This window comes from Ranitomeya variabilis, chromosome 5 (assembly GCF_051348905.1).
Source record: "Ranitomeya variabilis isolate aRanVar5 chromosome 5, aRanVar5.hap1, whole genome shotgun sequence".
NCBI lineage: Eukaryota > Metazoa > Chordata > Amphibia > Anura > Dendrobatidae > Ranitomeya > Ranitomeya variabilis.
The window spans coordinates 123,674,351-123,688,787 of NC_135236.1; the positions used below are offsets into that span (position 1 = coordinate 123,674,351).

At 43.0% G+C, this 14,437-nt stretch overlaps 1 protein-coding gene across 2 annotated transcripts in view; it reads right to left on the reverse strand.

The window, feature by feature from the left end:
• Nucleotides 1-392: 392 nt before the first annotated feature.
• The window catches only part of ADAMTS7 (ADAM metallopeptidase with thrombospondin type 1 motif 7), a 155,045-nt gene continuing 141,000 nt past the window's right edge, over nucleotides 393-14,437 (reverse strand). Inside the window, exon 24 of one of the 2 annotated variants that reach the window (XM_077263192.1) lies at nucleotides 393-1,706. In XM_077263192.1, the coding sequence (XP_077119307.1) occupies nucleotides 1,543-1,706 (164 nt within the window). In that variant the 3' untranslated portion in view covers nucleotides 393-1,542. The remainder of the gene's footprint in view (nucleotides 1,707-14,437) is intronic. The other variant, XM_077263193.1, reaches the window with a different exon arrangement.

Genomic DNA, 14,437 nt, shown 5'->3' on the forward strand with positions numbered 1-14,437 from the left:
TTTTAAGTGGGAGAACTTGCACACTTGGTGGCTGACTAAATACTTTTTTTCCCCACTGTACATGCCCATGTAGTTTAAGAGGGTTGACCCTAACTGTTGTAGGAAGTTGAATACAATGATTCCTTAATATCTACAAACCGATATCTTATTCCAGAGAAATTCACGTTTTTCTTATATGCAACTGAGCTGTTAAAATCTATGGGCCAGTCATAGATCACATGACAATCTGCCCATGTAGACGGCTTAGGAGGGTTGATCTCACTTATATATTCCCTTTAATGTCCCGAACTACTAGTGAAGCTCCGCATAGACAGGCAGAACAGATTAACGAGCAAAGTAATCAAGCAATATACCATAAGGTCCAGTCATTAATTAAGTGCAAACACGATTTCAGGAGAAATATGGTAACCAGTGTTGTATGTATTTATGATAGATAATAATGCATTGACAATTAAAATGTTTACATTTAATTGGCATACAAAATGTGTAGTGAAAATGGGTAAGTAACTTATTGGGTATTGGCACCTAGAGTCTCCATAAAGAGAATGGCGGTCTCTTCACCAGGCTAGTCAGCTGTATAAAGGATACGGACAGTGATTACTTCCAATGATAGCACCAATTTTCATTAAGGAAAGGTATTGATATTGCAAACCACAAGTGTAAGATACATGGCTATTTCCTTTGCTTTGCTACATTTCTGAGTCTCTTACACTGACTTCAGTCTTTAAGCCGTAGACTCTTCTTAATGCCCCAACTCTTCAGTGCCATACAGACTAGTAAGACAGTTTTCTGTGGATTTATCCATGAGGTATGGTGTCTGTAGTGCTAAGGCCGCTATTTCCAGTACCACAGAGGCTGGTACTGGTCCAATTGGAAAGCATAATGTGCACATATGGCCAACAATGGTTGGGGAGAAGTGGTCCACAAATGGTATATATCGGTATATTCCGTTATACGTATGTTGGATTTGTCACTTACGATCTGTACTTTCACAAGTCTTTGTCATACTTTTCACCTTTCGGGTCAGTCGGCTTCAACAGTGAAGGGCTCGTGTGGCAGAAATCCACATCATGAACAGTGCACAATGCTACAGAAGGAAATAGTGTAGGCCAGAAAGTAGAGATAGACTTCCTCTTGTCTTTAAGATGCAACAATAATATAGATTATACCATATTTGTTTGTTAATGTTACTAATCCTTGAGGAACCTACAGCACCAAGAAGCAGAATTTTATAAGGAGCATTCGATTCCTCCACTGGCCAGCCAGTGAATTATCAAGAGTTTCATAAGAGGTCACTTGCAGGAAATTAGCACCAAAAATCCAAAGTTAAGTGTATTTTTGGACAGGATTACTGCATATGGGAAACTGGAAGCAAAAAAAAGTCAAACAATTCCTAGATGCAATGCAGCGCTCTTCTATCCCTTTGATAGAGCAGAAATAAAACTGCAGGGACGGATCTGTGGACCTTCTTTAGCCGAGATGGAGATAACCAAGTTTGGTACAATCGTTTGGTCCCTGAGATTAGAGACATGGCAATCGTCCTCACCTCCGAGACACCCGTTGATTACTGAGTTCACGCGAGCTTTGAGTATGAGACTGGCAAGTTTGGCAGCATTGAGCCTGGACTGTAGGTAAGGAACAACGGCCAAGGATTCTCAATGTGCGACAGAAGCTGAAGGTGAGGCGGTCACGAGTGCACTGAAGACCTGTAAGAGGAATATCGTATCAGTGAATGAAGAGAAGATGAAGATACAGAATCACCAATACTACAAGTAGTATACAATGCAGAAAACATTTGTGCAATTAAAAAGGTAAGCATGTATCCAATGGTAGCCAGGGTGTATGCTGCCGCCTATAATTTTGATCAAGCATAAAACACAAGATGCATTCATGTGTCCATCCTTGGTAGTGATCAAGATAAAATTACATATAAGGTGGAAGAACATCCAGTAAGCAGGCGCTAGTCAAATGTCTGAGTGTATATATATATATATATGTGTGTGTATGTGTGTGTGTGTGTATATATATATATATATATATATATATATACACACATATATATATTATATACTAGATGGTGGCCCGATTCTAACGCATCGGGTATTCTAGAATATGTATGTATGTCTGTATATAGCAGCCACACAGTATATAGCACAGGCCACGTAGTATATAGGAGCCATGTAGTATATAGCAGACAAATACTACGTGGCCTGTGCTATATACTATGTGGCTGCTATATACATGCATACATACATATTGTAGAATACCCGATGCGTTAATACAGGCCACGCAGTATATAACACAGCCCAAACAGTATATAACACAGCCCAAACAGTATATAACACAGCCCACGCAGTATATAACAGTGGCCATGCAGTATATAACACAGCCCAAACAGTATATAACAGCCCACGCAGTATATAGCAGCCACGCAGTATATAACACAGGCGACGTAGCATATAACACAGGCCACGCAGTATATAACACAGGGCACGTAGTATATAGCACAGCCCACGCAGTATATAACACAGCCCAAACAGTGTATAACACAGCCCACGCAGTATATAACATTGCCCACATAGTATGTAGCACAGCCCACGCAGTATATAGCAGCCATGTAATATATAACGCAGCCCACGCAGTATATAGCAGCCATGTAGTATATAACATTGCCCACATAGTATATAGCACAGGCCACGCAGTATCTAGCAGCCATGTAGTATATAACTCAGCCCACGCAGTATATAACACAGCCCTCATAGTATTTAGCAGTGTGGGCACCATGTCCCTGTTAAAAAAAATAATTAAAATAAAAAATAGTTATATACTCACCCGCAGGGATCCAGCGAAGCTCTGGCGATGCGCGCGCGGCTGCCGCCATCTTCCGTTCCCAGGATGCGTTGCGAAATTAGCCAGGAGACTTAGCAGTCTCGCGAGACCGCTAAGTCTTCTGGGTAATTTCGCAATGCATCTCTGGGAACGGAAGATGGCGGCGGGCGCGAGCGCATCGTCCGACGACGTAAGGTGAGAATAGCCTTTTTTTTTTTTTTTTATCATTTTTAACATTAGATCTTTTTACTATTGATGCCGCATAGGCAGCATCAATAGTAAAAAGTTGGGGACACACAGGGTTAATAGCAGTGGTAATGGAGTGCATTACCTGCGCCATAACGTGGTCCGTTACTGCTGGCATTAACCCCGTGTTTGCGGTGACCGGAGGGCAGTATGCGGGCACCGGGCACTGACTGCAGGGGAGTAGGGAGGGACTAATCGGACTGTGCCCGTCGCTGATTGGTCGCGGCAGCCATGACAGGCAGCTGGCGAGACCAATCAGCGACGCGGGATTTCCGTGACGGAAGTTGCAGACAGAAAAACGGAAGTACCCCTTAGACAATTATACAGTATATAGACATACTGTACATAATATTATTCTGTACCAAATAGAAAAAAAAATCAATCCAAGGTATCACAAAATAAGTTCATAGTAGATAGACAATTCCTAGATGTAAATAAGTATATAAGTATAAATAAATGTCAGAGGATCACATATTATTTGGCAACATATATAGAAAATATCAACATCAGCACCATGAGGTAGTGTGTTTGAAAGGATTTCTATCACCAAAAAGATAAAGTGCCCCGTCACACTCTCTGACGAAGGCAGACTCCAAAACGCAGGTCGAGGTAGGCGCATCATCTTGTGTCCCCTGGCTCCTGACTGTTACACCCGGTTTCACCACTATGTACCTGGGTATGTGTCCAAATCTGCTCTGCTGATAAAGATCGATGGCAGACTATATTCTTCAAAGCTTTATTTGAAAAACGGTTAATAGTCAACGCGTTTCAAGGTCATGCAAGACGTCTTCCTCATGGCAAAAATCTTACAACAAGTTGTAAAGTTTTGTCCTGAGGAAGAGGTCCTGCATGACCTCAAAACGCATTGACTATTAACCGGTTTTGAAATAAAGATTTGAAGAATATCATCTTCCATCCATTTTTATAAGCAGCCAAGATTTGGACACATACACCCATTTTCACCACTATGTACCTGGGTAGCAGTCAGGAACCAGGAGACACGATGATGCCCCCACCTCGACGCACGTTTCGGCTTCTGCCTTCAGAGGGTGTGACAGGGCACTTTATCTTTTTGGTTATAGAAATCCTTTCAAACAGTCTACCTCATGGTGCTGATGTCTATATTTTCTATACATGTTGCTAAATAGGATGTGATCCTCTGACATCTATTTATACATATATATTTCTTTACATCTAGGAACTTTCTGTCTAATATTAACTTATTTTGTAATAACATGATTGATTTTGTTAAAATAAAAATTATTTTTTTTTTCTATTTGTTGTTTATATACATATATGTGTATATGGGTACAGACTTTTGACTAGCGCCCTGTTACTGGCTGTCCCTCCCCCCTATATGTAATTTTATCTTGATCTAATAAAGTCTGTTATATATTGTTATCGTTACTTGGCCTTTTTTCAGTCTGTTCCTTTTTGGCTCTTTCGATTGTAATTTCAGCACAGGAATCATGTTCACAGTAAACGAATAATGCCCACAGTAATGTCCAAGCACAGAAATAATTCACATGGTGATGTACAGTGCCTTGCGAAAGTATTCGGCTCCCTGGAACTTTTCAACCTTTTCCCACATATCATGCTTCAAACATAAAGATACCAAATGTAAATTTTTGGTGAAGAATCAACAAGTGGAACACAATTGTGATGTTGAACGAAATGTATTGGTTATTTTAAATTTTTGTGGAAATTCAAAAACTGATAAGTGGGGCGTGCAATATTATTCGACCCCTTTAACTTAATACTTTGCTGCGCCACCTTTTGCTGCAATTACAGCTGCAAGTCGCTTGGGGTGTGTCTCTATCAGTTTTGTACATCGAGAGACTGAAATTCTTGCCCATTCTTTCTTGGCAAACAGCTCGAGCTCAGTGAGGTTTGATGGATATCGTTTGTGAACAGCAGTTTTCAGCTTTTTCCACAGATTCTCGATTGGATTGAGGTCTGGACTGTGACTTGGCCATTCTAACACCTGGATACATTTATTTGTGAACCATTCCATTGTAGATTTTGCTTTATGTTTGGGATCATTGTCTTGTTGGAAGACAAATCTCCATCCCTGTCTCAGGTCTTTTGCAGACTACAACAGGTTTTCTTCAAGAATGGTCCTGTATTTGGCTCCATCCATCTTCCCATCAATTTTAACCATCTTCCCTGTCCCTGCTGAAGAAAAACAGGCCCAAACCATGATGCTGCCACCACCATGTTTGACAGTGGGGATGGTGTGTTCAGGGTGATGAGCTGTGTTGCCTTTACGCCAAACATATCGTTTGGCATTGTTGCCAAAAAGTTCAATTTTGGTTTCATCTGACCAGAGCACCTTCTTCCACATGTTTGGTGTGTCTCCCAGGTGGCTTGTTGCAAACTTTAAACAACTCTTTTTATGGATATCTTTGAGAAATGGCTTTCTTCTTGCCACTCTTCCATAAAGGCCAGATTTGTGCAGTGTACAACTGATTGTTGTCCTATGGACAGACTGTCCCACCTCAGCTGTAGATCTCTGCAGTTCATCCAGAGTGATCATGGGCCTCTTGGCTGCATCTCTGATCAGTCTTCTCCTTGTTTGAGATGAAAGTTTAGAGGGACGGCCAGGTCTTGGTAGATTTGCAGTGGTATGATACTCCTTCCATTTCAATATGATCACTTGCACAGTGCTTCTTGGGATGTTTAAAGTTTTGGAAATCATTTTGTATCCAAATCTGGCTTTAATCTTCTCCACAACAGTATCATGGACCTGCCTGTTGTGTTCCTTGGTCTTCATGATGCTCTCTGTGCTTCAAACAGAAGCCTGAGACTATCACAGAGCAGATGCATTTATACGGAGACTTGATTACACACAGGTGGATTATATTTATCATCATTAGGCATTTGGGACAACATCGGATCATTCAGAGATCCACAATGAACTTCTGGAGTGAGTTTGCTGCACTGAAAGTAAAAGGATCGAATAATATTGCACGCCCCACTTTTCAGTTTTTGAATTTCCACAAAAATGTAAAATAACCAATACATTTCGTTCAACTTCACAATTGTGTTCCACTTGTTGTTGATTCTTCACCAAAAATTTACATTTGGTATCTTTATGTTTGAAGCATGATATGTGGGAAAAGGTTGAAAAGTTCCAGGGGGCCGAATACTTTTGCAAGGCACTGTAGCAGTAAAATAAAGTTACACCAGTGGAATCATGCAAATACTAATGTAAAAGAACAGGGATAATGCACAAAGTGATGTCACAGCACAAGGCACACCATACAATCAGAGCACAATAATACCGCACACCAGGGGCGTAACTACCGCGGTCGCAGATGCGACAGGGCCCAGACTACTTAGGGGCCCCATGGACAGGAGTGAAGGAGAATGAAATGACCCATGATTGATGATGATCCACCATTTGTGAGTGACCCGCAGCAGGGAGCCGTCACTGCTCTCTAATTATACTTACCTACTCCCGGCACGGTCCCAGGACGTCCCTGCTTCTTCCAGCGCTGCAGATTCTTCCTGCACTGAGCGGTCACATGGTCCCGCTCATTACAGAAATGAATATGCAACTCCACCTCCCATAGGGGTGGAGCCGCATATTCATTTCTGTATTGAACGGTAACTGTGACCGCTCAATACAGGAAGAATCTGCAGCGCTGGAAGAAGCAGGGACGTCCAGGGACCTTGCCGGGAGTAGGTGAGTATACAGCGCTGCGCGATATTTACCGCTCCTCGTTCCGGTGCGGCTCTGTCATCAGCATCCTCTGGCAGTGACGCTCAGGTCAGAGGGCGCGGTGACGTAGTCAGTGCGCGCCCTCTGCTGAACGTCAGTGCCGAAGACGGAGCCGCACGAGGAGCAGCCAGGTAAATATTGAAAGTGCCGGGGGCCTGAGCGAAGAGAGAGAGGTGAGGTGAGTATGTGATTTATTTTTTTTATGGCAGCAAAAGCATAAGGGGCAGTGACTGTGCGGAGCATCTTATGGGGCCATAACAATTGTGCAGCACTATAAGGGGCAGTGACTGTGCGGAGCATCTTACGGGGCCATAACACTTGTGCAGCACTATAAGGGGCAGTGGCTGTGCGGAGCATCTTATGGGGCCATAACACTTGTGCAACACTATAAGGAGCAGTGGCTGTGCGGAGCATCTTATGGGGCCATAACACTTGTGCAGCACTATAAGGGGCAGTGGCTGTGCGGAGCATCTTATGGGGCCATAACACTTGTGCAGCACTATAAGGGGCAAGTGGCTGTGCGGAGCATCTTATGGGGCCATAATGAACGGTGCAGAGCATTATATATGGCACAGCTTTATATGGAGTATCTATGGGGCCATAATGACCGGTGCAGAGCATAATACATGGCACAGCTTTCTATGGAGCATCTATGGGGCAATAATGAATGGTGCAGAGCATTATATATGGCACAGCTTTCTATGGAGTATCCATGGGGCCATAATGAACGGTGCAGAGCATTATATATGGCACAGCTTTCTATGGAGCATCTATGGGGCATAATGAACGGTGCAGAGCATTATATATGGCACAGCTTTCTATGGAGCATCTATGGGGCCATAATACATAGTTACATACATAGTTATTAAGGTTGAAGGAAGACTGTAAGTCCATCTAGTTCAACCCATAGCCTAACCTAACATGCCCTAACATGTTGATCCAGGGGAAGGCAAAAAAAACCATGTGGCAAAGAGTAACTCCACCATGGGGAAAAAAATTCCTTCCCGACTCCACATACGGCAATCAGACTAGTTCCCTGGATCAACGCCTTATCAAGGAATCTAGTGTATATACCCTGTAACATTATACTTTTCCAGAAAGGTATCCAGTCCCCTCTTAAATTTAATTAATGAATCACTCATTACAACATCATACGGCAGAGAGTTCCATAGTCTCACTGCTCTTACAGTAAAGAATCCGCGTCTGTTATTATGCTTAAACCTTCTTTCCTCCAGACGTACAGGATGCCCCCTTGTCCCTGTCTCAGGTCTACGATTAAAAAGATCATCAGAAAGGTCTTTGTACTGTCCCCTCATATATTTATACATTAACATAAGATCACCCCTTAGTCTTCGTTTTTCCAAACTAAATAGCCCCAAGTGTAATAACCTATCTTGGTATTGCAGACCCCCCAGTCCTCTAATAACCTTGGTCGCTCTTCTCTGCACCCGCTCCAGTTCAGCTATGTCTTATACACCGGAGACCAGAACTGTGCACAGTATTCTAAGTGTGGTCGAACTAGTGACTTGTATAGAGGTAAAATTATGTTCTCCTCATGAGCATCTATGCCTCTTTTAATACATCCCATTATTTTATTTGCCTTTGTAGCAGCTGCCTGACACTGGCCACTGAATATGAGTTTGTCATCCACCCATACACCCAGGTCTTTTTCATTGACGGTTTTGCCCAGAGTTTTAGAATTAAGCACATAGTTATACATCTTATTACTTCTACCCAAGTGCATGACCTTACATTTATCCCCATTAAAGCTCATTTGCCATTTATCAGCCCAAGCTTCTAGTTTACATAAATCATCCTGTAATATAAAATTGTCCTCCCCTGTATTGATTACCCTGCAGAGTTTAGTGTCATCTGCAAATATTGAAATTCTACTCTGAATGCCCCCTACAAGGTCATTAATAAATATGTTAAAAAGAAGAGGGCCCAATACTGACCCCTGTGGTACCCCACTGCTAACCGTGACCCAGTCCGAGTGTGCTCCATTAATAACCACCCTTTGTTTCCTATCCCTGAGCCAGCTCTCAACCCACTTACACATATTTTCCCCTATCCCCATTACTCTCATTTTATGTAACAACCTTTTGTGTGGCACCGTATCAAAAGCTTTGGAAAAGTCCATATATACTACGTCCACTGGGTTCCCTTGGTCCAGTCCTGAACTTACCTCTTCATAGAAGCTGATCAAATTAGTCTGACATGAACGGTCCCTAGTAAACCCGTGCTTATACAGGGTCATGAGGTTATTCCTCTTCAGATACTCCAGCATAGCATCCCTTTGAATGCCCTCCAGGATTTTACCCACAGTAGAGGTTAAACTTACTGGCCTATAATTACCGAGTTCAGTTTTTGCCCCTTTTTTGAATATTGGCACCACATTTGCTATACGCCAGTCCTGTGGTACAGACCCTGTTATTATGGACTCTTTAAAGATTAAAAATAATGGTCTATCAATGACTGTACTTAGTTCCTGCAGTACTCGGGGGTGTATCCCATCCGGGCCCGGAGATTTGTCAATTTTAGTTATTTTTAGACGCCGCTGTACTTCCTGCTGGGTTAAGCAGGTGACATTTAATGGGGAATTTTTATCACTAGTCATTTTGTCTGCCATGGGATTTTCTTTTGTAAATACTGATGAAAAAAAGTCATTTAGCATATTGGCTTTTTCCTCATCCTCATCCACCATTTCACCCAGACTATTTTTAAGGGGGCCAACACTGTCATTTTTTAGTTTCTTACTATTTATATAGTTAAAAAATATTTTGGGATTATTTTTACTCTCTCTGGCAATGAGTCTCTCTGTCTCAATCTTTGCTGCCTTGATTTGCTTTTTACAGAATGTATTTAATTTTCTGTATTTATTTAATGCCTCCTCACTACCTACTTCCTTTAATTCTCTAAATGCTTTCTTTTTGTCCCTTATTGCGCCCCTTACAGCTCTATTTAGCCATATTGGTTTCCTCCTATTTCTAGTATGTTTATTCCCATACGGTATATACTGTGCACAGGTCCTATCCAGGATGCTAATAAATGTCTCCCATTTTCTTTGTGTATTTTTGTGTCTCAGGATATCGTCCCAGTTAATTGCACCAAGATCCTCTCTCATCCGTTGGAAATTTGCCCTCCTGAAGTTTAGTGTCCTTGTCACCCCCCTACTACACATCTTATTAAAGGTTACATGAAAACTTATTATTTTGTGATCACTATTCCCCAAGTGACCCCCAACCCTTATATTTGATATGCGGTCTGGCCAGTTGGTTAATATTAGGTCTAGCAGTGCCCCCCTCCTTGTTGGGTCCTGAACCAGTTGTGAAAGGTAATTGTCTCTCATAGTTGTCAAAAAACGATTACCTTTGCTGGAACTGCAGGTTTCTGTTCCCCAATCTATTTCAGGGTAGTTGAAGTCCCCCATAATAATGACTTCTCCTTGAGTCGCAGCTTCATCTATTTGCTTTACGAGGATATTCTCCATTGCTTCCATTAGTTTTGGAGATTTATAACAAACCCCTATCAGTAATTTATTATTTTTTCCCCCTCCCCTTATCTCCACCCACAGAGACTCTACATTTTCATTAGATTCACCTATATTATCACGCAGGATGGGTTTTAAGGTCGATTTTACATACAGACACACCCCTCCCCCTCGCTTATCTGTACGGTCATTTCTGAACAGACTATAGCCCTGCAAGTTAACAGCCCAGTCATGGCTCTCATCCAGCCATGTTTCAGATATCCCCACCATGTCATAATTATGCTCCAACAACATTAGTTCTAATTCATCCATTTTGTTGGCGAGGCTTCTGGCATTAGTATACATGCACTTGATGTTACTCTCTGTACCTCTATTCTTTCTTAAATTACTAACTGTTCTAACCCCACCCCCCATAATGAACGGTGCAGAGCATTGTATATGGCACAGCTTTCTATGGAGCATCTATGGGGCCATAATGAACGGTGCAGAGCATTATATATGGCACAGCTTTCTATGGAGCATCTATGGGGCCATAATGAACGGTGCAGAGCATTATATATGGCACAGCTTTATATGGAGCATCTATGGGGCCATAATGAACGGTGCAGAGCATTATATATGGCACAACTTTCTATGGAGCATCTATGGGGCCATAATGAACGGTGCAGAGCATTATATATGGCACAGCTTTCTATGGAGCATCTATGGGGCCATAATGAACGGTGCAGAGCATTATATATGGGGCAGCTTTATATGGAGCATCTATGGGGCAATAATCAACGGTATGGAGCACTATGAGGGGGGCTGCGTTGTATTCTATGGGGGTTACCTTGAGTTGTATGGCAGGGCTCCGGGGGGGCCCCATTTGGAAGTTTGCACCGGGGCCCATAACTTTGTAGTTACGCCACTGCCGCACACCAACATGTCACCATGCAGATAGTGCACAGGAAGAAAAACATACATTGATGATGTCATAGTACAGGTTAAATTCACGCAAAGTTATTACAATATATTACTAATTCATGGAGCAAAGTCACAACTCTGGATATACGCAAAAAACGATGCTGTAGTTGACGCGTAATGGACACCGCAGTGGAATAACATCATTCAGGGCTGTATAACCAAACTTTTAACATGGACCCTATTTACTGCATTTGGGGTCTATCCATATCTTCTCATTGCCTCATCCTCTGTCTTTGGCTTTTTTTTTGTGGTGTTTTTTTCACCTTAGATTTCTATAGGGGAGTATACATTGGGTATAACGTGAAAAATAAATTTGTAGGTCCTCAGGTGAATAGGATTTTAAGAACATTTCACGGACTTGTTTCAAAGTGCACTTGCTGAAATTTTAGAAAAAAAAAACATGTATGCCTGATTTCTGTGGCTGCAATTTTTTTTGCATCCCACCATAATAAAGTATTGATGACCCGTTGATAAAAAAAGTTTGCTGTGAGTTTTTCAGCCCTTTGGCGTCAAAAATAATGCACAAGCTGTAGTGTTGAGCGATACCGTCCGATACTTGAAAGTATCGGTATCGGAAAGTATCGGCCGATACCGGCAAAGTATCGGATCCAATCCGATACCGATACCCGATACCAATACAAGTCAATGGGACTCAAGTATCGGACGGTATTCCTGATGGTTCCCAGGGTCTGAAGGAGAGGAAACTCTCCTTCAGGCCCTGGGATCCATATAAATGTGTAAAAGAAAGAATTAAAATAAAAAATATCGCTATACTCACCTGTCCGACGCAGCCTGGACCTCAGCGAGGGAACCGGCAGCGTTGTTTGTTTAAAATTCGCGCTTTTACTTGGTTACGTGAAGTCCCAGCTTGTGATTGGTCAGGGCGGCCATGTTGCCGGGACGCGGACCAATCACAGCAAGCCGTGACGAAATTACGTCACGGCTTGCTGTGATTGGTCCGCGTCCCGGCAACATGGCCGCCATTAACCAATCACAAGCCGGGACGTCACGGGAGGCTGGACACGCGCCCATTTTAAAATGCGCGCGTGTCCAGCCTCCCGTGACGTCACGGCTTGTGATTGGTTGCGTCTCCCATGTGACTGCGACGCAACCAATCACAAAGCCGGGACGTAATTTTAAAATCCTTAAGGACCTGAAATTACGTCACGGCTTGCTGTGATTGGTTGCGTCGCCCATGTGACTGCGACGCAACCAATCACAACGCCGGAACGTAATTTTAAAATCCTGAAGGACCTGAAATTACGTCACGGTTTGCTGTGATTGGTTGCGTCCCGGTCACATGGGCGGCACGCAACCAATCACAAGCCGGGACTCACGTAAAGGAAAGAAAAGCGCGAATTTTAAACAAAGAACGCTGCCGCTTCCCTCGGTAAGGTGCAGGCTGCGTCGGAGAGGTGAGTATAGCAATATTTTTTATTTTAATTCTCTCTTTTACACATTTTTACATTAATGTTGTTTCGATACCGATACCCGATATCACAAAAATATCGGATCTCGGTATCGGAATTCCGATACAGCAAGTATCGGCCGATACCCGATACTTGCAGTATCGGAATGCTCAACACTAACAAGCTGAAAAAAATATGCTATTTTGTTGCTTTTATTTGTAATCATGCAAATTTCTGAAATAATCTATTTAACGAGTGAAGACATTGAATACGATGGTAGTGTCACTTTAAGAGATGCGTTTGCCATCTGTTCGGGGGTATATCCGCCCCATGGTCTCTCACCTAGTTTCCACACTCGCACGCTTGTCTCTTTCTCCGGATTATACTTCCCAAACATACAAATGTACGAGCTTCTGTGATGGCAGCTTCTAGCTGTAACTGCGCAGATGGCAGATTAGTTTTTCTAATGTTTCTTAAATTTACACATGTGGTTTTTTAAAGCAGCGTGAAGGAGATTATGTTTTCATGGTCTAGTAGTGAAGTAACAGGGTCAGTTTTCTATCGCAATGTCTGAGTTTTAATTTCTCCTGACACTTTCAAAAAGGGAAGACAGACAGAATCTGTCACCTAATCTGAGTGTAGCATAATGTGGATACAGAGACCCTGATTCTAGACATTTGTCACTTACTGGGCTGCTTGCTGCAGTTTTTATAATCTGCTGATAAAACTGTGTTCTTATCACTGGAGGACTAGTTAACCAGGTGCCATGTAGTCCTCCATATTCATGATATCTGTATTACCACGGCCCTAGCTCTAATTGGCAGCTTTTTGCCTATGCGCAGTGTAGGGGTTCTACAAAGAACTAGTAGATCTGCAGCACAGAAAACAGTGATTATATCAAAACTGCAGCAAGCAGCCCAGTAAGTGATACACTCCAGGAGTCAGGGTCTCTGCCTCTACATCGTGCAACAAGTGAACTGAAAGAAGGGCCAAAAAAGTAAAGATTAGACGAGCATTCTGATATTTATAAGGTCACTTATTAAGAAGGTATTGAAGCATAAAAGAAAATAATACATATGATTTTATTCACAACAGATGTGTATAGATTTTTATAACGTGTACCTGCAGCGCCCCAGAGTCCTGGTCGTTGCAGTACTGTGGCTCCGCCACTAAGGGGAGCTATGGTACGTCTGATGGCACTGAAGGAGTTCATCTGATCAGGTATCACAGACACCAATACATTTCACAGCCGGGCCTCCGGGGGGAGCTAAGGGTTCTATTCACTAGGCCACTCCCCACCATAGTGGGTAAACTGGGGGTCAGGCAGGAAGTTAGACAGAAGCTGACTGGGTTGGAGCCAGGCAACATCCTGTGGCAGAGGGTGTTGCAGGAGAAGATTCGGTAGGGTCTCTGTCAGGGGTGGGATCCTGACAGAGGCTTGGCAACTTGAGCGAACGTAACGGGTCCGTGCCTGCTCAGCATAGCGGCGGTGCCCAAGAAGGGACTGGAAGCGAGATAGATTGTGCTGAGTGAGAAACGAGATCAAAGCAACAAGGAGAATACCAGTAGGGGTCGTGCTGTAAGACCGAGGCAACATCCTACTGAGGCGCACTACCGGCGGCCTGAACGCCGAGGAAGTATTACAATATTCAGCTTCAAGCGATACTCTAAACAGCGGCAGGACAGTCAGTCTAAGGCGGGCTGTCTCACTAAAATCACCTATGCAGTCTTGGGGGGCAACTTGTGGAGAGGGGCGACTCTAGGGTCCCGGAAGAG